At 37.4% G+C, this 24,927-nt stretch overlaps 1 protein-coding gene across 1 annotated transcript in view; it reads right to left on the bottom strand.

Annotated features, from left to right (window-relative positions):
• LOC134848293 (glutamate-rich protein 2-like) overlaps positions 1-24,009 on the bottom strand; it is an 81,067-nt gene extending 57,058 nt beyond the window's left edge. Inside the window, exon 1 of the mRNA XM_063865687.1 lies at positions 23,778-24,009. Within this exon, the coding sequence (XP_063721757.1) occupies positions 23,778-23,881 (104 nt within the window). The 5' untranslated portion in view covers positions 23,882-24,009. The remainder of the gene's footprint in view (positions 1-23,777) is intronic.
• Positions 24,010-24,927: the final 918 nt, after the last annotated feature.

The following is a 24,927-nucleotide window of genomic DNA, read 5'->3' as shown; positions in this document are numbered from 1 at the left end:
ACCGCTTTTTCCTCCATTAAGTGGTCATTCTCTCGTGATCTGAAACCCAATGTTGTCTACAAACTGTTTTGTTGTGATTGTATATCTACCTATGTTGTACAAACTGTTCAACATTTGGCCACAAGGGTTGAAGGAAACAAGGAAAAGGACTAGCCGATTGAATTGCGACAAATTAGATCATTCAAACAACGCAATAAAACTCCTAACAGTGGAAGCATTGCATATAAGGAAACTGAGGCCAGGGATCAACACGCGGGATGAGTACAAGAGCAGGGAGCTAACAATTAGATTTGAGTTCAAAAAGATTTTCGGCTGAAAATATCGAGCATGTCAATCAAAAAATTTGTAAAGTTGAAAAGTTAGTATAAGGAAACGCTAAATAAGTTTAATCAAAACAAAAGATTACGAAACTCTCACCTAATAACGTTAAAAGTTGATTGGTGGAAAGATTTTTTTTTTCATAGAACCACTTCATGGTCTTTTATGATGTTTTAACGTCTGTAGATCACTTTATATCAAATTGATTCAAATAGCTAGCGACATAGCTCCGAAAGCGTTAGAACTCACATTTTGATAATTTGTCTTCCTAATAATGCTTCAATTGGATAATTATGTAAATACAGCAATTTCAAATATTTGGAAACTTAAGAGAGTACCTAAGGTTTTGAGTGTTGCCTTTAAAACAAGTTCGTGATAAATTCTAAAATAAAAACAATTACTCATTGGCTGTTTTTTTTACCTCATTCTCAACTTTCTTAGACCAACCCAAAGGAAAAGATCTAGGTGACGATGAAACATAAGTTACAAATTTTTTGTACAATTTTTCACAAAACGATTGGTTCTAAGCCATCATGATGAAAAATTAACCAGTCACTGTTGGCATCCAAAAAAAAACTTTTAATCTCTGAATCAAGTAAAAAGTTTTAGAATGAACTGTCTGGAGTTATAGTTTCGATATAAAAAAAACCAAAAGACTTACGAATTCAATTTTCAGTGTCAACTCTCTGCATCTAAACTCATCGCGCGTAATCAAGCCCGGTTTCTCTTTCCTGATATGTATTTCTTCTAGTGTTAACAAATTATTCTGTTTGTTTGACCTATCTAAACTTCACATTTAACATCTGCATTATTTCCCTCAAGTCTGCATCGTTGAAGGTAGAGGCCTAACGGTGAGTCTGGTTTCTTATGTTCCTCAATTCTAGTGTTCAAATGTCAAACAATTTAACATACATAGGTTGAGATACTCTCACTACATGGTAGAAGCAATAAACATTGTAAAATACGAAAGTTTTTTACGTTTGTGCATCATCAGGTTTAAAATAATACAATTTTATAAATTGATCTTCGACGGTAAAATCAACCTACAACATTGGCTAAAGAAAATAATAAAAATTCAATCAATTAGAAGTTTGCAAGTTTGAATTTCGCGCCAACGATACATCATGATTATATCATCACGCTTAAGTTTCTGAGATCTTCTCTTACCCAATGAATGACTGTTTATAAACCACACTCGACTAGAGGTTATTAACAAATGCTGACTACAGCGTTGTTAAATATGATTTTACTTTTATTGTGGTGAAAATTACCTGCGCGTTGGCTTGCAATCTTTGCAATCTCCTTGAAAATATTGGTTTTGGTTAGTTCTTTTTTAAATGTGACATTCAACCAGAACAGCTTAAAACTCATGGCAGCAGCGAATCTTTACTGGCAGCAGTTGAGTGAGGAAATTGGCTGTTTCGAAGAAGTAACAGCGAACGAAATCACTTATCGAAGAACTCTCTTATAACAATTCTACAGCTACAAACGTTACCGAGCATTTCCCGAGAAACTAGAGGCCTATTGGTAAGATCTGCTACTCTTCCTGATTGCCACGAAGACAGCTCTTCGATCGTATTTGAGAGTTCAGAAGGGTCTTGGGAAAGACATAAGATATTGATTTTAACATTTTTTAGCTTCCGGGAATGCCTTGAACTGAATGTAATTATCAACTAAATCGTTTTTCAGAACATAAGAAGTTATGAGTTGAGAAAATATTTGATCCATCTCCGATGAATAAAAAAATTTTAATCACTGCTAAAAAAAACAAAAATATTATGGTAATAAGTGGTATGGTAGTCTTGTTTTTTGGAGCGACCTCGTGGTCTGGGGATACTGAGACCCAGCCATGAGCTCACTATTTCTGCATATAACTACGTTAGTTTCCGCGGTTTTTAATGATTTTATCGACCCGATATCAAGGAACCACACATTGAACTGGCTTTGGTAGAGACGGTTAGAAGCACGTGAAGCTGTGTTTAGACGTTTCAGGCCCTTGCTTTGTTTCTGTCGGTATGTACTCCCCGCCTGCGAAAGCTAAAGCACCATTAGAGTTGGGGGCTTCAGATCCTTTGTTGATTGAGTTGAAAAACTCCTCTCACTTTACAGGGGCTAGCCCTTAACCTCGGTTGCACAGGGCGTCTGCTGCCATTTTTTGAACCAATGTTCAGGATATTTATTTGTCAACCCATAAGCCCTTTTAGTTGTCAATTATTTTTCCTAATTCTTTGACTACGTATTTTGTAAAGTATAGGGGTCAATCTTTTGCGCATTAATGAAAATTACTTCGTTCTCTCTCTCTCTCTCTCTCTTCCATAGCCATATCAAAATGCTCCTAGTTAGATGTACTCATAAACAATTTATGCACAGTGCCTTGAAAAACACAACGCGTGTACTGAGTTGGGCGCAGCTCTTTCACTTCAATCTAAACCCAGTATCTGTTAGTTTTTGATACCAATTAATGAATACCCACTTTTCCTGCGACACATTTATGTTCAAACCCAGGAACAGCAAACTGATCTTTGAATGGGTTTTCTCTAGAGTGAACTAATGATTTGAATAAAGAGAATCAGCGGCATCGAGATCACTTTTGACTCTTCTAACAAGGTCATCCACATACCTGCGGACAAAATTTAGCTGTGGTGTTTCCCTCTCATTTTTCTTGAAGCGGAAGCAGCTTTCTCAATACCAGATTTTCTCGGTTATTATTGTGTATACAATATCGGATATTTTGCTTTATTTAAGATGCTATCAGTTCTCATTCAACTCCTTCGTTCTATATCTTATTTTCCAGCTGCAAAATGAGAACGAACCGTTCGTGTCAGCTCTCATTCAACTCCTTCGTTCTATATCTTATTTTCCAGCTGCAAAATGAGAACGAACCGTTCTTGTCATCCGCTGGTTGTATCTTCGTTACCGGCGGTAATTCTTGTTTTCAAGCAAACTTGTACTCTTTCAGCCATTTTTTTGCAAGAATTACAGCGAGGAAAGCGCCCATTCCATGAATCATTATAGTCATTACACCTGAAATATAGCTTGCTCGAAAGCCTTTTTAGTGTCGCTTTTTTACTTTCAGGGGAAGACTTTTTGTTGTACAGCTTCAGTAAGGCACACTCATTTCAATTGCTTCCTTCAAGGGAACATAAATCTACACATCTTTCACATCAAGAGGTATGAAGCCATCATGGTGCCAGAGTACTGAGTCAAACCTGTTAGCTGTCTGGCGAAAGTTTGAGGACTAGAACGTCATAAGTGTGGAGGTCTTGACTGCGTAAAAACACTTGCTAAACAGCATAAGCAAATCACAATACTGTTCAGAAATTTAATGATGAAAACGAGAACGGTAACATAATTAATAGCAGATTGTCATGGAGGAGCTGAAGTGATTCTGGTGACTGCACTAGGATTCTACAGCATGTTTGGTTCTTTAGAGTAACTATTGAATATGGAACAAAAAATGATCTGGTCACGGCCATCAGCGTAGAAGTATTTCCGGGTGTGTTACAAACTGAACAGAAGCATATCGGAAAATGTAGAGACGCGATAGAAGTGGAGATGAATATCAGGCAAATTGAAACACATCGCAGACCGCTTGGAAGTCGATACCTAGTAGGCTGAACGATGGCTCCGATGTGCAAAAGCCGATATCCGGTACATTTCGTGGCAGTGGACGTAAAAAGCACAAAAATGACGATAGCGAATAAGTCTTTCTCAGTGCCAAAACGTGTGAGGCTTGCGAGAATGTCGGAAAAATCTTACGAACTACTCTGTAAAATGTTTGCCGCAGTTCCAGAAAGAACCAAGAACGAATTAGAGCCGAGAATTGGAAAGAAGTTCATAGGACATGCTAGTGGGATTTTTAGTGATTTTGAAAGACAGAAGCAGAAAGAATCAACAGCAACGGATTACAATGCAGTAGACAAAAGTGACGAAATCCACCGAATGGGAAACGAAATTGGAAAAGCATCATGTTGACGCATGATGATGTCCCATGCCATTGTTTGCGAGTTATGATGGCAATCAGTTGGCTGGAAGCTCATGTTAAAGAAAACAATCGACATGAAACACCGACCAAAGAACAATTAGTAGAACTCGATTATATCAAAGTATTAGTTCTTTTTTGAGACACTGTGCAAAATCATGAACATTTCGTTGAAATTAAGAAGATATGAGCCAGAAGACGACTGATGTCATGGTTCAGAGCCAACATAACCACCTGGTTGTATGAGTATGCCACGAGCATATATCGAAGCAAAGCAGGTTCGCATCAGATGGACATAGGATCGGAAGCTTTCAAGCGATCTTTTGTGACCCATCAGAATGCAGTAACTACCTCAGTGAAAAGAACATTTAAAACGACTTATTGTGATGGAAGAGAGAGAGAAGAAAAGTTGAAGGAAGATCTGGAGAGAAATTTGAAGTTGTGCCTCTGCAGAAATAGGGAAGAACTAATGTAGACGCTCTACCTTGTTGCAAACAGAGGGTAGAAGAGCAGAGGTGTTGGAGGACTGCCTCCAACAGCGTCAGAATAGCCACCGATGTGTTGCAAGACACAGAAACCGAAAGTGCAGAGCCGATGTCGCAGAAGGAAGAGATGGAGCAGTAAAGATAGCTGATTGACCAGATGCGATAAGAGAGCGATTAAAAGAATTTAGAAGTTTTAGAACTTCTAGTGGACGAAAATTTTTTAAAAAAATGAACCAAAAAGAAAAAAAGGAGAGAAAATTATTACGCAGAATTGTAAAAAAACTCAAATAAGAAACCAAGCCAACTAAGCATGAAATTGATACTTGACGAAAGAAAAAAAAATTATTTTGACTTTGAAATTGCTGCATTTTTAAATTTGCATCGTGCTTTTATTTAGTGTTTTTAGAGACACTTACTAACTGTTTAGAAAGGCTTGAGTGGAGAGAATAAACAAACCATTCCAACCTGCGTGATTTTTTTAAGCAACGAGGAGGACTGTTCACTTTGTGGTGACATGAAAGACTTGAGTAATCTCTTGATGAGAGAGATTTTTTCATTGTTACATTTAACCAACGAGATTCTTATTTTTATTATTCAAGACCAATATTAACTAAATTTCCGAAGGAAAAATGCACAGTAGGATGATTTCAGTTTGTTGGTTGGCAAGACTGTCCTGCGTCCCAACATTTTTTCACCCTAGGAGAAATTTTTTTTTAAATTGAGACAATGACACTAAAAGTCACGAAAGACATTTAATTTTAGGTCATATCCTCACAGTCCAGATTAATGAAAATGTAAGAAGGCTATTGCAATGTAGTATGATGCCCATTATAGCACGTAGTGAGTCGTTGTGTTGCAGATTTTCAAAATTTTTATGCATTTTGTAAAATCTGTTCGATGAACATTCTGATGAGCTACTGGAAATTCAATGGTGACCTTGCCGGAGCTGTTCGGGGAGTACGTGAAATTCGAGCAGAATAGCCTGAAATGCATTGAAGTAATGATATTTTATTGGCAACAGTTGAGTGAGAAAAATTCCTGTTTAAAGACGCGTCACTAACTTGGAAATTCGCAACTACCGAAAAAACGCGAAAATCACAACGACGGTTTTCGCTAGTTGGAATAAGAAGAACTACGACTTTTGCTGATAACAACAAAATACACGAGAGAAAAACAGCGGAAGACATCATTATTCGAAGATCGCTTCAAGTTATAACGATTGTAGAGCTACAATCGTTTCCGAACATTTCGCGAAGATTGGAAATTACCGAGAAATTGGAGGGCTACTGGGAAGATCTGCTACTTTTCCTGACTGCCGAGAAAACAGCTCTTCGATCGGATTCGAGAATCCGGAAGAGTCTTGGGAACGACAGAGACATTGATTTGAAGATTTTTCAGCTTCCCGGAATGCGTTGAACTGAATTTAAATAATATCTAATTACTATTTCAGAACGTGAGAAGCTAGAAGTTGAGGGAAAGGGTTGATCCATCTCCGATGGATATTAAGACTTTTTATCTACTGAACAAAAAGAATAGTAAAATGGTATTTATGTAGTAACCCGATTTCTAGGAGTGAGGTCGTGATCTGGGGATACTGAGACCCAGCCATGAGCTCACTAATTCTGTATATAACTAAGTTAACTTGTGCGGTTTGTCCGACAGCTTTAAAAGTAATGAATTTGTCGACCCGATGTTAAGGGACCACACATTGAACTGATTTTGGTAGAGACGGTTAAAAGCATGTGAAGCTGTGTTTAGTTGTTTTTAGTTCTTTTTTGAGACACTGTGCAAAATCATGAACATTTCGTTGAAATTAAGAAGATATGAGCCAGAAGACGACTGATGTCATGGTTCAGAGCCAACATAACCACCTGGTTGTATGAGTATGCCACGAGCATATATCGAAGCAAAGCAGGGTGTACAGTTCGCATCAGATGGACATAGGATCGGAAGCTTTCAAGCCAATCTTTTGTGACCCATCAGAATGCAGTAACTACCTCAGTGAAAAGAACATTTAAAACGACTTATTGTGATGGAAGAGAGAGAGAAGAAAAGTTGAAGGAAGATCTGGAGAGAAATTTGAAGTTGTGCCTCTGCAGAAATAGGGAAGAACTAATGTAGACGCTCTACCTTGTTGCAAACAGAGGGTAGAAGAGCAGAGGTGTTGGAGGACTGCCTCCAACAGCGTCAGAATAGCCACCGATGTGTTGCAAGACACAGAAACCGAAAGTGCAGAGCCGATGTCGCAGAAGGAAGAGATGGAGCAGTAAAGATAGCTGATTGACCAGATGCGATAAGAGAGCGATTAAAAGAATTTAGAAGTTTTAGAACTTCTAGTGGACGAAAATTTTTTAAAAAAATGAACCAAAAAGAAAAAAAGGAGAGAAAATTATTACGCAGAATTGTAAAAAAACTCAAATAAGAAACCAAGCCAACTAAGCATGAAATTGATACTTGACGAAAGAAAAAAAAATTATTTTGACTTTGAAATTGCTGCATTTTTAAATTTGCATCGTGCTTTTATTTAGTGTTTTTAGAGACACTTACTAACTGTTTAGAAAGGCTTGAGTGGAGAGAATAAACAAACCATTCCAGCCTGCGTGATTTTTTTAAGCAACGAGGAGGACTGTTCACTTTGTGGTGACATGAAAGACTTGAGTAATCTCTTGATGAGAGAGATTTTTTCATTGTTACATTTAACCAACGAGATTCTTATTTTTATTATTCAAGACCAATATTAACTAAATTTCCGAAGGAAAAATGCACAGTAGGATGATTTCAGTTTGTTGGTTGGCAAGACTGTCCTGCGTCCCAACATTTTTTCACCCTAGGAGATTTTTTTTTTTAAATTGAGACAATGACACTAAAAGTCACGAAAGACATTTAATTTTAGGTCATATCCTCACAGTCCAGATTAATGAAAATGTAAGAAGGCTATAGCAATGTAGTATGATGCCCATTATAGCACGTAGTGAGTCGTTGTGTTGCAGATTTTCAAAATTTTTATGCATTTTGTAAAATCTGTTCGATGAACATTCTGATGAGCTACTGGAAATTCAATGGTGACCTTGCCGGAGCTGTTCGGGGAGTACGTGAAATTCGAGCAGAATAGCCTGAAATGCATTGAAGTAATGATATTTTATTGGCAACAGTTGAGTGAGAAAAATTCCTGTTTAAAGACACGTCACTAACTTGGAAATTCGCAACTACCGAAAAAACGCGAAAATCACAACGACGGTTTTCGCTAGTTGGAATAAGAAGAACTACGACTTTTGCTGATAACAACAAAATACACGAGAGAAAAACAGCGGAAGACATCATTATTCGAAGATCGCTTCAAGTTATAACGATTGTAGAGCTACAATCGTTTCCGAACATTTCGCGAAGATTGGAAATTACCGAGAAATTGGAGGGCTACTGGGAAGATCTGCTACTTTTCCTGACTGCCGAGAAAACAGCTCTTCGATCGGATTCGAGAATCCGGAAGAGTCTTGGGAACGACAGAGACATTGATTTGAAGATTTTTCAGCTTCCCGGAATGCGTTGAACTGAATTTAAATAATATCTAATTACTATTTCAGAACGTGAGAAGCTAGAAGTTGAGGGAAAGGGTTGATCCATCTCCGATGGATATTAAGACTTTTTATCTACTGAACAAAAAGAATAGTAAAATGGTATTTATGTAGTAGCCCGATTTCTAGGAGTGAGGTCGTGATCTGGGGATACTGAGACCCAGCCATGAGCTCACTAATTCTGTATATAACTAAGTTAACTTGTGCGGTTTGTCCGACAGCTTTAAAAGTAATGAATTTGTCGACCCGATGTTAAGGGACCACACATTGAACTGATTTTGGTAGAGACGGTTAAAAGCATGTGAAGCTGTGTTTAGTTGTTTTTAGTTCTTTTTTGAGACACTGTGCAAAATCATGAACATTTCGTTGAAATTAAGAAGATATGAGCCAGAAGACGACTGATGTCATGGTTCAGAGCCAACATAACCACCTGGTTGTATGAGTATGCCACGAGCATATATCGAAGCAAAGCAGGGTGTACAGTTCGCATCAGATGGACATAGGATCGGAAGCTTTCAAGCGATCTTTTGTGACCCATCAGAATGCAGTAACTACCTCAGTGAAAAGAACATTTAAAACGACTTATTGTGATGGAAGAGAGAGAGAAGAAAAGTTGAAGGAAGATCTGGAGAGAAATTTGAAGTTGTGCCTCTGCAGAAATAGGGAAGAACTAATGTAGACGCTCTACCTTGTTGCAAACAGAGGGTAGAAGAGCAGAGGTGTTGGAGGACTGCCTCCAACAGCGTCAGAATAGCCACCGTGTGTTGCAAGACACAGAAACCGAAAGTGCAGAGCCGATGTCGCAGAAGGAAGAGATGGAGCAGTAAAGATAGCTGATTGACCAGATGCGATAAGAGAGCGATTAAAAGAATTTAGAAGTTTTAGAACTTCTAGTGGACGAAAATTTAAAAAAAATGAACCAAAAAGAAAAAAAGGAGAGAAAATTATTACGCAGAATTGTAAAAAAAACTCAAATAAGAAACCAAGCCAACTAAGCATGAAATTGATACTTGACGAAAGAAAAAATCTTTTAGTTATTTTGACTTTGAAATTGCTGCATTTTTAAATTTGCATCGTGCTTTTATTTAGTGTTTTTAGAGACACTTACTAACTGTTTAGAAAGGCTTGAGTGGAGAGAATAAACAAACCATTCCAACCTGCGTGATTTTTTTAAGCAACGAGGAGGACTGTTCACTTTGTGGTGACATGAAAGACTTGAGTAATCTCTTGATGAGAGAGATTTTTTCATTGTTACATTTAACCAACGAGATTCTTATTTTTATTATTCAAGACCAATATTAACTAAATTTCCGAAGGAAAAATGCACAGTAGGATGATTTCAGTTTGTTGGTTGGCAAGACTGTCCTGCGTCCCAACATTTTTTCACCCTAGGAGAATTTTTTTTTTAAATTGAGACAATGACACTAAAAGTCACGAAAGACATTTAATTTTAGGTCATATCCTCACAGTCCAGATTAATGAAAATGTAAGAAGGCTATAGCAATGTAGTATGATGCCCATTATAGCACGTAGTGAGTCGTTGTGTTGCAGATTTTCAAAATTTTTATGCATTTTGTAAAATCTGTTCGATGAACATTCTGATGAGCTACTGGAAATTCAATGGTGACCTTGCCGGAGCTGTTCGGGGAGTACGTGAAATTCGAGCAGAATAGCCTGAAATGCATTGAAGTAATGATATTTTATTGGCAACAGTTGAGTGAGAAAAATTCCTGTTTAAAGACACGTCACTAACTTGGAAATTCGCAACTACCGAAAAAACGCGAAAATCACAACGACGGTTTTCGCTAGTTGGAATAAGAAGAACTACGACTTTTGCTGATAACAACAAGATACACGAGAGAAAAACAGCGGAAGACATCATTATTCGAAGATCGCTTCAAGTTATAACGATTGTACAGCTACAATCGTTTCCGAACACTTCGCGAAGATTGGAAATTACCGAGAAATTGGAGGGCTACTGGGAAGATCTGCTATTTTTCCTGACTGCCGAGAAAACAGCTCTTCGATCGGATTCGAGAATCCGGAAGGGTCTTGGGAACGACAGAGACATTGATTTGAAGATTTTTCAGCTTCCCGGAATGCGTTGAACTGAATTTAAATAATATCTAATTACTATTTCAGAACGTGAGAAGCTAGAAGTTGAGGGAAAGGGTTGATCCATCTCCGATGGATATTAAGACTTTTTATCTACTGAACAAAAAGAATAGTAAAATGGTATTTATGTAGTAGCCCGATTTCTAGGAGTGAGGTCGTGATCTGGGGATACTGAGACCCAGCCATGAGCTCACTAATTCTGTATATAACTAAGTTAACTTGTGCGGTTTGTCCGACAGCTTTAAAAGTAATGAATTTGTCGACCCGATGTTAAGGGACCACACATTGAACTGATTTTGGTAGAGACGGTTAAAAGCATGTGAAGCTGTGTTTAGACGCTAGCCAGTCGTTTCAGGACCTATACACTTTTCACATCCAGAGATATTATAGTTTCATCAGGATCCAGAGCAGTTTTTTCAATTGTTTCTCTGGCATCTGTACTTTGAGTTTGATATTGGTTCCATCGAAATTTTCGAAACATTTTGCAAGCATTTCGTTAGGATTTGCAAACGAGCTGCCTGGAAGTGATAGAAGTAGTCGTAGGGGTGTCTCAGCTTTGTCTACCTTAGCTAACCCATACAGACCGTCGGGTTGCCCGCCTGTTGACCTCATCTTAGATTACAATTGATCATTATCTCTTCTGCTTTGTAAACGACAGTTCATTCTCTGATAATTTTGTTTCCAATTCTCAGTATAACCTTATCAGTTGATGCTTTTTTCCATAACGGAGCAGATAAAAATTAAAGTTTTTTGTCTCATGTCTAATTCCTATTTATGCAAAAACCAACCTCTTTATCAAAAGGCATATTATCTTTGAGATATCTCCTCGTTTTTTTAATGGCATTGTCTGTTGAGATTTGCCTAAATTTTTTCTTATGAAATTTTTTCAGCTTTCAGTTCACTTAAAGCTTTTTCCAATATATTCTGGTTTTTCAGTTGTGCGAGCAAGTTGTCGATATCAACCACAAAGAGCGTTCCGTTAAGTTTGTCTCTAATTGGAAGTCTCGGACGAGGAAGCTTCGGAGCGTTTCTTGTACCCATCCAGGAAGTTCAATGTTAACAATTCACCTGACTAAGTGCTATTTTCTCCCCTTCATTAAAAGGTTTATCTTGTCTCTCTCTTTTGGACTGTTTTTCTAAATTTTTCGGTTCCGATTTAGTCATGTACACGTATTTGAATGAAAAAAAACAATTGAGTTTATTTGTTCTCAATACCAGACTGCGTTCAGTGAAATTACTCTGAACTTTAGACAGGCAAATACAGGTAGCTAAAAATTGTTTAAAAAAACAGTTTTCCAGTACAATGAGGGAATTTTCTGGACTTGCGGTCTTTCATTAAAGAAGCTCCTTCCGCATTACCACGAAAGGTTTCAATTCGGATTCTTGGCCTCACCGATTGGTAAAATGCGTTCAGTAACGATTTTAACGTTGAAAGGGTTTTTCCTGGAATGCTTCCGTTCTTCAGCAGTCAGTAGATCATAAGTCACGAATTTGTGATTTTCGTATTTTTTTAGTACAAAATCTCTTTTTCTTTTGACAAACGAAAATTGTTGTCATGATTTTCAAGGTTTTCAGTTATCGCAAAATTAAAATTTGTTACGTTTCCTGCAAACTCAAATCAATTTTGAATATGGTCTCGTAACTTCCAAAATGCCCATCCTACTTCAATTCAAAACGTAATTAGTGTCGTTAATCTTCGTTTTCAACGTATCGTATATTTGTTTTTTTTTCAATCAAAACCGACGGCCTTCTGGTCGAATACCACAAAAAAAAGTACCCGAGCCATTGCTCCAAGGCCTTAAAAACCTTCTGAATTGTAAAAAAAAATTTGGCTTCAACCTAACCACAAAAAATCGAATCAATGTTTTTCTAAGACCGATCACAAGTACCCAACACAATACAATCACAGGTCAATTTCAAATGCAATGCCCAAAAAAATATCATGTTCAAGGATGAGCTTGTAATCTTGGGCGCCCCTATAGGCGAATCTTGCCGCAAAGACCTGCCAAACAAAAAAATGACTGAGCTGGAAAACATTCGGTGATCAATGATGCGCTGGATGCTCATTACGGTTTTACCTCCCAAAATATGGCTCAGCATGCCAAAACCTATTTTTCTTGCGTAACAATTTTGTTCTATTTGCGGAATGATTTGGTGATAACATGCGATCTAATTTTAGGAAATTCCAAATGAAAGGTAACAATGTAAATATGAATGATAGCCATTTTTTGCAAGCAGTTCTTCCGCTAACCCGAGGTTGCTTCGGTGTTTCCTCCGCTCATCTACTGGCTGTACCGCTTTTTTAGCCTGAGCAGTAATGAGAATATTGAAAAATTATGTCTGGAAGGCGAGACTTGAACTTATAATGATGCATAAAAGTTTGTTTTTGCTTCAGTAATGAGAATTAACTCCGGCAAAAATAATCCAAAAAAATGAACAGAGCCCTACTTTGATAATCAATTGTCTCAAATGGTTTTCAAAAAAGAACCTACTGAGGTAAAAAGTTTCAATGCAGACAAGGATAAAATCGGATTGCAAGTTTGAGTGTCATACTGTGTAAAACTTAAGATTAAAATCGTCAAATGAGCAGCTTGTATTCACAATTGCGGAAAAAATATAATCGAAGACGGTTGGCCTTCCCTATATAGTCTGAAAAAAGCAGTGAAATTCTCTAGGCATTTTTTTGAGTTTCTTTCAAAACTGTTTTAATCTGTGCAAGCACTATGTTACTAAATCTGGATGCCTTGATTCTCAACCATCTGATTCTCAGAATTTAGATTGACGATCATGATGTCAAACATCATTTGCAGAAGTTTAGCATCGACACGATAAATATACGCAAAATGGTTTGAGATCTAGTTGTTGCATATATCAGTGCTAACTATAACCCACCAAGTAATTGAAATTAAACTTTCATGAAATTGTGTATTTCAGTTCTACAGGAGCATCAGAAGGTATTGAACTGCTTTTTTAAACAAGTTAATATGCCAAAAAAAGTTTAGTTCAGCAAACTCTATAGCATACGTATTGCGGTAAAAATTAAAAAGATTTGTGATATGTTTGATGGTTGTGCCTGTTTGCCGAGCGCCGTTCAAGGGTTTTCAGAGAAAAGTCTGTCGAGTGGTTCTCTCGTGTGGTGGAATAAGTTTCTGGCCGTAAAAGTCTGGTGGTGCGCGTTGGACATTTTGAGCTTGGGAGATTGTTCCTTAACAGCTACATTTATGGGGTCTTTTTTAAAAATATTTTAAAATAAAATCGTGTTGATCTATAAAGTTCTAAGCCTTTCACAAAGGGTTAATTCAGTCTCGGTGTGCTCAGTTAAATTTTTGTTATTACCTTTTTTAAGATGAGAAAAAAAACAACAAAAAATGTACAAGCAAAAATGCTTAAAATCCTAGGAATTTTCAAATTGGATTAGATAAGGTTGTTTGAACTATTGTCATATCAATTGTCTAAACAAAACACTTAGCGTCTCTGAGAAGATCTGATGGTTTAATTATCCTTGATGTGTTAAGGTTAAACCTGTCAGTAATGCTTCAAATGTATCGACTAACAGCTATTTTTTTTGTAATTGCAGCCATTTCAAACGGTGGAGAACTCAACAGAGTCCCTAGGGACTCGCGTGTTCCCTTGGCAGAAAAGCTTTAGAATTAAAAGAGTGATTTTTTTACAATGTAGAATGTGTTCTCATTGGCTGGTTTTTTGACGTTTTCCTGTTTTTTTTCTAGAACAACCAAGAAGAAGTTATCGAAAACAAGCGACAGCTGTGAGCTCTGTATTAAGCAAAAGACGAATTAAAGTTTTTCCGCAGCTTAAACCCCTTTACCAAGTATTGGGCCCTTTGCAGAGAGATCTCGAGCGAAGAAAAAAGGCCAAATAGAAGCAATCTCCACGAGGAAAATTCAGAGGTAGGAATAAGGCTTGCAGCTTAGCATGACAAGATCGCACCTTTTTTGGCTCTTAAATATAAAAAATAGTGTTCAAGCACTCAATAATAAATAATATAAAGTTCGCAAACTCAGAAAATTGATAGGTTTTTTCTAACTGAGTTCGAGGTGTAAGAAGCAATCATGCTTTTTACAAATGAATCAGGATTCGGTCCAGATAAAATAGTTTAGCAAAGTATTTAAAGATCTTGTTTGGGAATCAAATGGCAAAGCGGGCTCAATTTCTTGAAAAGGTTCACTAAGCTCCTGAACCTCACCAAAGAAAGCAAAATAACCAAATAATCAAATCATTTTTTGGACCAAAAGTTATCACCATTGTAAAAATAAATGGTTTTTTTTGAGCAATTGCAACCAGGTACACGCTCAAATGCATCGCATCCGCAAAAAAAACTCTCTAGAAGACTTACAAAATTTTTTTGTGGAGTTTTTAAGTGGGCTGTGGCATGAAACGAATGCTGAAACTGCTGCACACCCCTTTAGAAACAAGATAGAGCGTAATAACCACCATAAGTGCTCAATTTTTGTTTAAACGTTTATTTTAGTAATGCTTTTTTTTGCTCAATAAGAAAATCATGTTGAATCATTTTTTTTTTCGAATCGCGCGGAGTTTCACAAATATTTTCCTTGCACCTACTGTAAACTGCGTTTTCTTTTGATCAATTCCCCGAGGCTCGCCCTGTTTGTGGAAACAACACAAGTGCTAGTGAAAGACCTTGAATCCAAAATAAACGACTGGTTCTTAGATGATAGAAATCTAGACGCATACTATCAAATAGTTCTCCGACACCTGAAAAACCTACCTCTACCGAGGAACCCAGGGCAGGTAGTTCTCCTGAGCAAAAAATCTCACTGGCAGTAAAGATGGAATGCTGGTTTCGTACAGGGCACGTTTGATGATAAAATACTTATGTTCACGCTCTTCTTTGCTTTTCCCTACACACTTGAAAAGACAAGGACTTGTATGCAAAAAAAAACAAAGAAAATTAAGTTTCTTACATGTGCTGAAACATTTCAATTTATTCCTCTCCTCGAAAATTATGGGTGTTTGTGTGCTTTTAAACAAATAGCATTAAAATAATTTTCATGTGGAGCTGGGTTGATAACTGGCACTTTTTGTAGATGTATTGAATTTAATAGTTCGCCTTATTTTGTCTTGTCTAGTGAGGTTTGTTCTCATATTAGTAAAATTTATATTCCTGAATCAATAAAAATATATTTTTGTACGATTCCAAGCCGTGACCATTTGATTTACACTGATGCCTTGTTGCCGCTTGCCAATTTTAATGCCTTGTTGCCGCCTGGCGATTGTTTTCCTGTTACATTCTACAGTGTGCTATATTTTCACTTCAGTTCTCTGCCGTTTATTGTAATTTTTTTATTTTATGTCTAATGGTACGTTATAGAACATAAAGATTTTAATAATATAAGTATGGAGATAATTGTTTGGCATATGCGTCAACACTATGTTCGAACGATATTCTGAGTCAACTACAAAATGAGAGCTGAATTTTTCGACCGCCTGGACTAATTTTTTGACCAACGCGACTAATTTTTCGACCACGCTGAGACTATTTTTTAGACCGCCGTGACTAGTTTTTTGACCGCTGCGACTAATTTTCGAACTCCGCGACTATTTTTTTACCATCGCGACCGAGATACGGTATTTCCAGAGTTTGTCTTTGACTTAAAAACCTGCCCAGACTATGAGTCTCGGACCTCGACCCGGGTTATAATCAGTTGAAATTACTATGTGAAACAAAGACAAATCAAAATTAGAACAAGACCGTCTTGTAATCAATGATCATTAAAAAGGTCTCAGTGCAACCCTTAAGGTGTATTTCTGCATATCAATCTGTCAATTCATTTTCAAAATAGGAAAATTAAGAAACGTAATGGTTCAGGGACTTAGGACGAAAAGACACAATTGGACAACATCGGCCTACAAAACTTTTGGTTGCCGTGCCTCACTTTTTTTATCACATTTAGGTCAAGCAGCAGTTTTTCCGCAGCAGACTAATGCAAAGTCAATGTTTCTAGAATAGCAGTGGAACTTGGCCTTAAGAATATGAAATATGTAACGTATCTAACTCAAAGCCTTCCCAATTCTTGCAAATTTTTTGAAATTACCTAAAACCAATTTTGGAACTTAACCATCGCAGTCAGCAGTAAATTTGTGAAAATCACCGCTTAACTGCTTCTAAACATTTATCATTTTTTTCACATCACGACAAAAAATTGAACTCATTTACAGTACAGTAACAGAAAATTGACAAATCTACTGCAAAGGTGAAAAACAAACTAGAAGGGTTCTCTTGTTTAGCATTCTAAAACAGTTTTTACTCATACAATACTAACGTAAGCTCCTTTTCCAAAAACTTACTTTTTAGGTTCTAATTGATGATATTTTGTTCCAAAAAAAAACAAATTTTAACCTATTTTTTCACTTTTAAAACGTTATTTGAGCGACTAGTCTGATTGCTTAGAGTAATTCTAACTACACTTTAATGTGTTAATTTAGTTTTCGATTTAAGGGATTTCAGTCTTGGTTTGTCATAAATATCTTCGTGTAAATTTCAAGCTATTTTAAATTTGTCCACTGTGTTTTCTAGTTCTCGTCTTTTTATTTAAGCTTTTTTTCTGATAAGTGGCAAATATATAGTTGATTGAACTGTACAGTGTTCTTTCTGTTTTTCTATATTTATTGTCTTTTGTGTGACAAAAATATTTTAAAATAAAATAAAATGGTTATATTGTCGGTTTTAAGTGCGGTTTTGTGGTAATTAAATTGTATATCAAAAACATTTTCATACATTGGTCAAATAAATTGTTGCAAAAATCTATATGCGAAGAAATGAGCCAAACAACTATCGTGTATACCAAAAAAATGGAGAAAACTAATAGCATTTTTTGTAACTGTTTCAATCTGCTCATTCAAGACCTTTCCCTTTCCCAGATTCAATGATCCCTTTTAGCTCTACTGGTTTCCACTCCACGTGAAACTTTGAATAGTTGTGAAATCATTAAGAATCTCTAACGTTTATGATTTGGGTTGAACTCTGTTAACCAAAAATGCTACTCATACAGTTCCATAAAAAAGGTCTATGAAAAAACACTAGTCATACAAAATTCATACTTTTTGCTGAAATGGAGTCATCGATTTTCCAAAATGTTCTCTTTGGCATAAAAAATTGCATATCATACAGTTGCCATTTCAACGAAATTCAATGGCTAGCTTTTTTTAAGTTCAGTAGCATCAAAGTTGCCCAAAAAAACATAATTTTTTTTTCAATTGCAGAATGGATTTTGTACTCAAACAAAAACAAACACTTTTTATAAAAAATTTGGTTTTTTGTGTGCATAACGTAGTACTGAAAAATTGATGTTTTTCTATTTCTCAGTTTAACGTTCTTGAAAACGCTCAAAAGGCTTATTTATTTTGTGTGGCAAAATTTTGTATGCCTTGATCGCTGCATGATAGATTAAAAAGGCAAAGAAAAAAATCACCTTTGAAATTTTTTGCCAAAGTTTAACAGTTCGATACTTCCAATATATCATTTGCTTAAGACAAACCCAAGACAATTTAGGCCGATTCCGATGCATTGTGATTGCGAGACGGTCAAACCTTTGGTGACTCTTCTTTTGAGTGACCAGGCTTTTTTTCACCTGTGTTCAGTTAAGAACACAACCCAAAAATTTTGAGAGATTAAATTTTTAAACCTAAATTTTTTTTCGGTTTATGGAAAATTGCTAGTCATAGAAATTCAATATATGAAAAATCACTAATCCTAGTCTTTTCATGCAGTTTTCTATACCTATGGAATTGAATGAAAATTGTGTGAAAGGCATTTTCCAGGAATTTTAAAATTGTATACTTAGCATTTTTCGTCTACCCGGGACACTATATCCCTGTCAGTCTGATTTCGACGATAATGAAGAACTTTGAAAAAATCCTCCCTGTGATGAAAAAAGCCGTCTTAACAATATGAGTTTCAGCTAATTTTGAGAAATCGAAGCTAGCGAGTAGGTCTTATATTATCTCATAATTCAAATCAAACTGTGAATTTTAATTTTCACTTCAGTGAAATATTTATCGAAATTTTTCTTGGCTTCTTTAGAAAAACATCAAAAAACTGAGAAAAAAAATTGATTTTTGAATTTTTTGTTCTTTTTGTGAGTACCGTTTTTTGAATACACCTAATAACTTAGAAAGTTGAAAATATCTGTGTTCTAGGCTTTCGTGCAGATCCTATTCCACGAGAAACATGATACAACTTGAACCACAAGGAAACTGTTCAGCTCTACTCTCATATTATTTGATTTTTTTTAGTTCTGTACCCGGGTCGAGCTCCGCGATTTGAGGAAAGATTTTGTAAGTCGCGCCGTATACCGTTTCAGGACTGAACTTCGCAGTTGCGCCGCGGGTTAAAAATGAGCCGTCAGTCTTTTTTCAAGTCGCGGCCTCAGTATTTTCGTAATATGCGCCGCTTATATCCTTTGTTAAGTCGGGCCGTCGGTCTTTTCGTAAATCGCGCCCTCAGTCTTTTCGTGGGTCGCGCCGAGTTTTTTCAAGGCTTCTTTAGAAAAAAATCAAAAAACTGAGAAAAAAAATTGATTTTTGAAATTTTTGTTCTTTTTGTGAGTACCTTTTTTTGAATACACCTAATAACTTAGAAAGTTGAAAATATCTATGTTCTAGGCTTTCGTGCAGATCCTATTCCACGAGAAACATGATACAACTTGAACCACAAGGAAACTGTTCAGCTCCACTCTCATATTATTTGATTTTTTTTTAGTTCTGTACCCGAGTCGAGGTCCGCGATTTGAGGAAAGATTTTGTAAGTCGCGCCGTATACCGTTTCAGGACTGAACTTCGCAGTTGCGCCGCGGATTAAAAATAAGCCGTCAGTCTTTTTTCAAGTCGCGGCCTCAGTATTTTCGTAATATGCGCCGCTTATATCCTTTCTTAAGTCGGGCCGTCGGTCTTTTTGTAAATGGCGCCCTCAGTCTTTTCTTGGGTCGCGCCGAGTTTTTTCATGGCTTCTTTAAGAAAACATCAAAAACTGAGAAAAAAATTGATTTTTGAATTTTTGTTCTTTTTGTGAGTACCTTTTTTTGAATACACCTAATAACTTAGAAAGTTGAAAATATCTGTGTTCTAGGCTTTCGTGCAGATCCTATTCCACGAGAAACATGATACAACTTGAACCACAAGGAAACTGTTCAGTTCTACTCTCATATTATTTGATTTTTTTTAGTTCTGTACCCGGGTCGAGGTCCGCGATTTGAGGAAATATTTTGTAGGTCGCGCCGTATACCGTTTCAGGACTGAACTTCGCAGTTGCGCCGCGGGTTAAAAATGAGCCGTCAGTCTTTTTTCAAGTCGCGGCCTCAGTATTTTCGTAATATGCGCCGCTTATATCCTTTGTTAAGTCGGGCCGTCGGTCTTTTCGTAAATCGCGCCCTCAGTCTTTTCTTGGGTCGCGCCGAGTTTTTTCAAGGCTTCTTTAGAAAAAAATCAAAAAACTGAGAAAAAAATATGATTTTTGAAATTTTTGTTCTTTTTGTGAGTACCTTTTTTGGAATACACCTAATAACTTAGAAAGTTGAAAATATCTATGTTCTAGGCTTTCGTGCAGATCCTATGCCACGAGAAACATGATACAACTTGAACCACAAGGAAACTGTTCAGCTCCACTCTCATATTATTTGATTTTTTTTTTTAGTTCTGTACCCGAGTCGAGGTCCGCGATTTGAGGAAAGATTTTGTAAGTCGCGCCGTATACCGTTTCAGGACTGAACTTCGCAGTTGCGCCGCGGGTTAAAAATGAGCCGTCAGTCTTTTTTCAAGTCGCGGCCTCAGTAATTTCGTAATATGCGCCGCTTATATCCTTTGTTAAGTCGGGCCGTCGGTCTTTTCGTAAATCGCGCCCTCAGTCTTTTCTTGGGTCGCGCCGAGTTTTTTCAAGGCTTCTTTAGAAAAACATCAAAAAACTGAGAAAAAAAATTGATTTTTGAATTTTTTGTTCTTTTTGTGAGTACCGTTTTTTGAATACACCTAATAACTTAGAAAGTTGAAAATATCTGTGTTCTAGGCTTTCGTGCAGATCCTATTCCACGAGAAACATGATACAACTTGAACCACAAGGAAACTGTTCAGCTCTACTCTCATATTATTTGATTTTTTTTAGTTCTGTACCCGGGTCGAGCTCCGCGATTTGAGGAAAGATTTTGTAAGTCGCGCCGTATACCGTTTCAGGACTGAACTTCGCAGTTGCGCCGCGGGTTAAAAATGAGCCGTCAGTCTTTTTTCAAGTCGCGGCCTCAGTATTTTCGTAATATGCGCCGCTTATATCCTTTGTTAAGTCGGGCCGTCGGTCTTTTCGTAAATCGCGCCCTCAGTCTTTTCGTGGGTCGCGCCGAGTTTTTTCAAGGCTTCTTTAGAAAAAAATCAAAAAACTGAGAAAAAAAATTGATTTTTGAAATTTTTGTTCTTTTTGTGAGTACCTTTTTTTGAATACACCTAATAACTTAGAAAGTTGAAAATATCTATGTTCTAGGCTTTCGTGCAGATCCTATTCCACGAGAAACATGATACAACTTGAACCACAAGGAAACTGTTCAGCTCCACTCTCATATTATTTGATTTTTTTTTAGTTCTGTACCCGAGTCGAGGTCCGCGATTTGAGGAAAGATTTTGTAAGTCGCGCCGTATACCGTTTCAGGACTGAACTTCGCAGTTGCGCCGCGGGTTAAAAATAAGCCGTCAGTCTTTTTTCAAGTCGCGGCCTCAGTATTTTCGTAATATGCGCCGCTTATATCCTTTCTTAAGTCGGGCCGTCGGTCTTTTTGTAAATGGCGCCCTCAGTCTTTTCTTGGGTCGCGCCGAGTTTTTTCATGGCTTCTTTAAGAAAACATCAAAAACTGAGAAAAAAATTGATTTTTGAATTTTTGTTCTTTTTGTGAGTACCTTTTTTTGAATACACCTAATAACTTAGAAAGTTGAAAATATCTGTGTTCTAGGCTTTCGTGCAGATCCTATTCCACGAGAAACATGATACAACTTGAACCACAAGGAAACTGTTCAGTTCTACTCTCATATTATTTGATTTTTTTTAGTTCTGTACCCGGGTCGAGGTCCGCGATTTGAGGAAATATTTTGTAGGTCGCGCCGTATACCGTTTCAGGACTGAACTTCGCAGTTGCGCCGCGGGTTAAAAATGAGCCGTCAGTCTTTTTTCAAGTCGCGGCCTCAGTATTTTCGTAATATGCGCCGCTTATATCCTTTGTTAAGTCGGGCCGTCGGTCTTTTCGTAAATCGCGCCCTCAGTCTTTTCTTGGGTCGCGCCGAGTTTTTTCAAGGCTTCTTTAGAAAAAAATCAAAAAACTGAGAAAAAAATATGATTTTTGAAATTTTTGTTCTTTTTGTGAGTACCTTTTTTGGAATACACCTAATAACTTAGAAAGTTGAAAATATCTATGTTCTAGGCTTTCGTGCAGATCCTATTCCACGAGAAACATGATACAACTTGAACCACAAGGAAACTGTTCAGCTCCACTCTCATATTATTTGATTTTTTTTTTTAGTTCTGTACCCGAGTCGAGGTCCGCGATTTGAGGAAAGATTTTGTAAGTCGCGCCGTATACCGTTTCAGGACTGAACTTCGCAGTTGCGCCGCGGGTTAAAAATGAGCCGTCAGTCTTTTTTCAAGTCGCGGCCTCAGTATTTTCGTAATATGCGCCGCTTATATCCTTTGTTAAGTCGGGCCGTCGGTCTTTTCGTAAATCGCGCCCTCAGTCTTTTCTTGGGTCGCGCCGAGTTTTTTCAAGGCTTCTTTAGAAAAACATCAAAAAACTGAGAAAAAAAATTGATTTTTGAATTTTTGTTCTTTTTGTGAGTACCTTTTTTTGAATACACCTAATAACTTAGAAAGTTGAAAATATCTGTGTTCTAGGCTTTCGTGCAGACCCTATTCCACGAGAAACATGATACAACTTGAACCACAAGGAAACTGTTCAGCTCTACTCTCATACTTTTTGATTTTTTTTAGTTCTGTACCCGGGTCGAGGTCCGCGATTTGAGGAAAGATTTTGTAAGTCGCGCCGTATACCGTTTCAGGACTGAATTTCGCGGTCGCGCCGCAGGGTTAAAAATGAGCCGTCAGTCTTTTTTCAAGTCGCGGCCTCAGTATTCTCGTAAGATGCGCCGCTTATATCCTTTCTTAAGTCGGGCCGTCGGTCTTTTCGTAATTCGCGCCCTCAGTCTTTTCTTGGGTCGCGCCGTCAGTTTTTCTCTAATTTGCGTCGCTTAAGTCTTCTCTAAGTCACGGTGTTTCTCTTTTGGTAAGTCGCGCCGCATAATTTTTTTCGTTTGTTCCGCCATCGGTCTTTTCGTAAGTCGCGCCGTCGGTCTTTTCGTACGTCGCGCCGCCAGTTTTTTCGTAAGCCGCGCCGTCAGTCTGTTTTAAGTCGCGCTCTCGGTCTTTTTATAAGTCGCGCATTCAGTCTTTTCTTAAGTCGCGCCGTCGGTCTTTATATAAGTCGCGCTGTCAGTCTTTTCGTAAGTCGCGCCGCCAGTCTTTTCTTAAGCCGCGCCGTCAGTCTTTTCGTAAGTCGTGCCGTCAACCTTTTCTTAAGTCGCGCCGATTAAGTCTTCTCTAAGTCGCGCCGCCCATTTTTTCGTAAGTAGCGCCGTCAGTCTTATCATAAGTCGCGGCGTTTCTCTTTTCGTAAGTCGCGCCCCATAATTCTTTCGTTAGTTCCGCCGTCGGTCTTTTCGTAAGTCGCGCCGTCAGTTTTATCTTAAGTTGCGCCATCGGTCTTTTCTTAAGTCGCGCCGCCAGTTGTTTAGTAAGCCGCGCCGTCAGTCTATTTTAAGTAGCGCCGTCGGTCTTTTATAAGTCGCGCCGTCAGTTTTTTCTTAAGTCGCGCCGTCGGTCTTTTTATAAGTCGCGCCGTCAACTTTTTTCTTAAGTCGCGCCGCCAGTCTTAGCGTTTTAAAATTTTAGTGTCATCAGCATAAATAACACCTTCACTGTGCCGTGGTTTTTTAGGAACATCATATAAGCCTCATAAAGGCATCAGCAAAAAGTAGGATTTTCGAGACCATATAGTACGTGCGGTTCAATTTTCAAGGTGAGCTTTCGTAAATAAGTCATAGCTTAAATGGGAGCCGGTTTTATGCGCTTTTGTCAACCTAAACAATTATCCGTGTTAGAGCGGGTTGACCAAAAAAGGTAACCAGATTTCTAATAAAGGTTAGGCTACTTATAAGACCATTCTGACTTCTTACTACAAAATACCTTTGGGAAGGCTCTTTAATTCGAATTTTATATCTGAGAAACAAAATTTAAAAAATTACCTGTTCGATGGTTTAAATTTGGATCCGATATTGCTGCACACAAAACCTGTCGTGTAAGAAAAGGTCGAGTTTGGATGAAAAATACGAGATTGGAGTGAACCCATTTTAACAAACTTGTTTTGATCAGCTTTAGATTGTTTAAATTTTTAAAATGTGATAACCCATTTTGTATTAAGTATAATGCAATATTGATTGTCGCCAAGGATGCTAATATTTTCCCCTACCACGATACGCATCCTTTGCTTTGAAATGGGTTTATCGCTTGGTCTCTTTTATCTTAAGTACTTAACCAAGGTAACATACATGGATGGCAATATAGTTGGGCCCTGGGGTTTTTCTCAAGTTGGTTAGAGCTTTTTCCTCAATCAGAATTCTTTTTTCAGTCATTTAACTGTTTTAGATGTAATGGCGCAGCTCCATTGATAGGTCTCTTTTATCTTACTTGATGAAAAGATAAAGTTTGCGGGTAGCAGATGTAGATTTTTCGCTACTCAATAAATAACTTTCTGATTTTAAAAGTCAGATATATGCCAACGTCGACAACAATTATGGACCTTAAATGTTATATACAGAGCTGATTTGAACTATCCGAACAACACAGACTTAATTAGAAATTTGGAAGTTGTTCTCAATTTTGATTAATGTCAGACAAAAAGTGATCAACACAAAAACTTTTAGTTTTTTTAGTTTGCTCTTTTAGTTTTTTTTTGTGATATTTGAAGAAATTTTGCGGTCCTTTTTCCTTTTGTCTTTATGATCTTGGTTTAAAAAGTAGACGAACAGATTTTGCTCATGGAGATGCCACCCGACAGGCTCAGGCTGATTCCTTTTTGATATTCTTCCTAGCCGAACTTTATTGTAAACGTACATTTTCAAAAATTTATGCTTATAAGTTTTTGCTTGAAAATAAAATTTTTGTTATTATAGCTGCGTACCACCATACCAGCTTTTCTAAGCGCAATTCAATTAGCGCAGTTCGTGCCCAAAATTTTGCACCAAAAACATGTCAGCTTCCGCCCCTTTTAGTCGATTAAAAACTCTGCTAAAACTCCACTAAGACCTTCTCAGTCTTAGGAGGAAAATGAGGCGCAAGAAAATGTAACAAAGTTTCTGTATAACCAAAACGAAGTTCATCTGACAGCTGAGAAGT

This window comes from Symsagittifera roscoffensis, chromosome 6 (assembly GCF_963678635.1).
Source record: "Symsagittifera roscoffensis chromosome 6, txSymRosc1.1, whole genome shotgun sequence".
NCBI lineage: Eukaryota > Metazoa > Xenacoelomorpha > Acoela > Convolutidae > Symsagittifera > Symsagittifera roscoffensis.
Note: the sequence above shows the minus strand (reverse complement) of the source record. Positions and strands in the feature narration are given on the sequence as shown.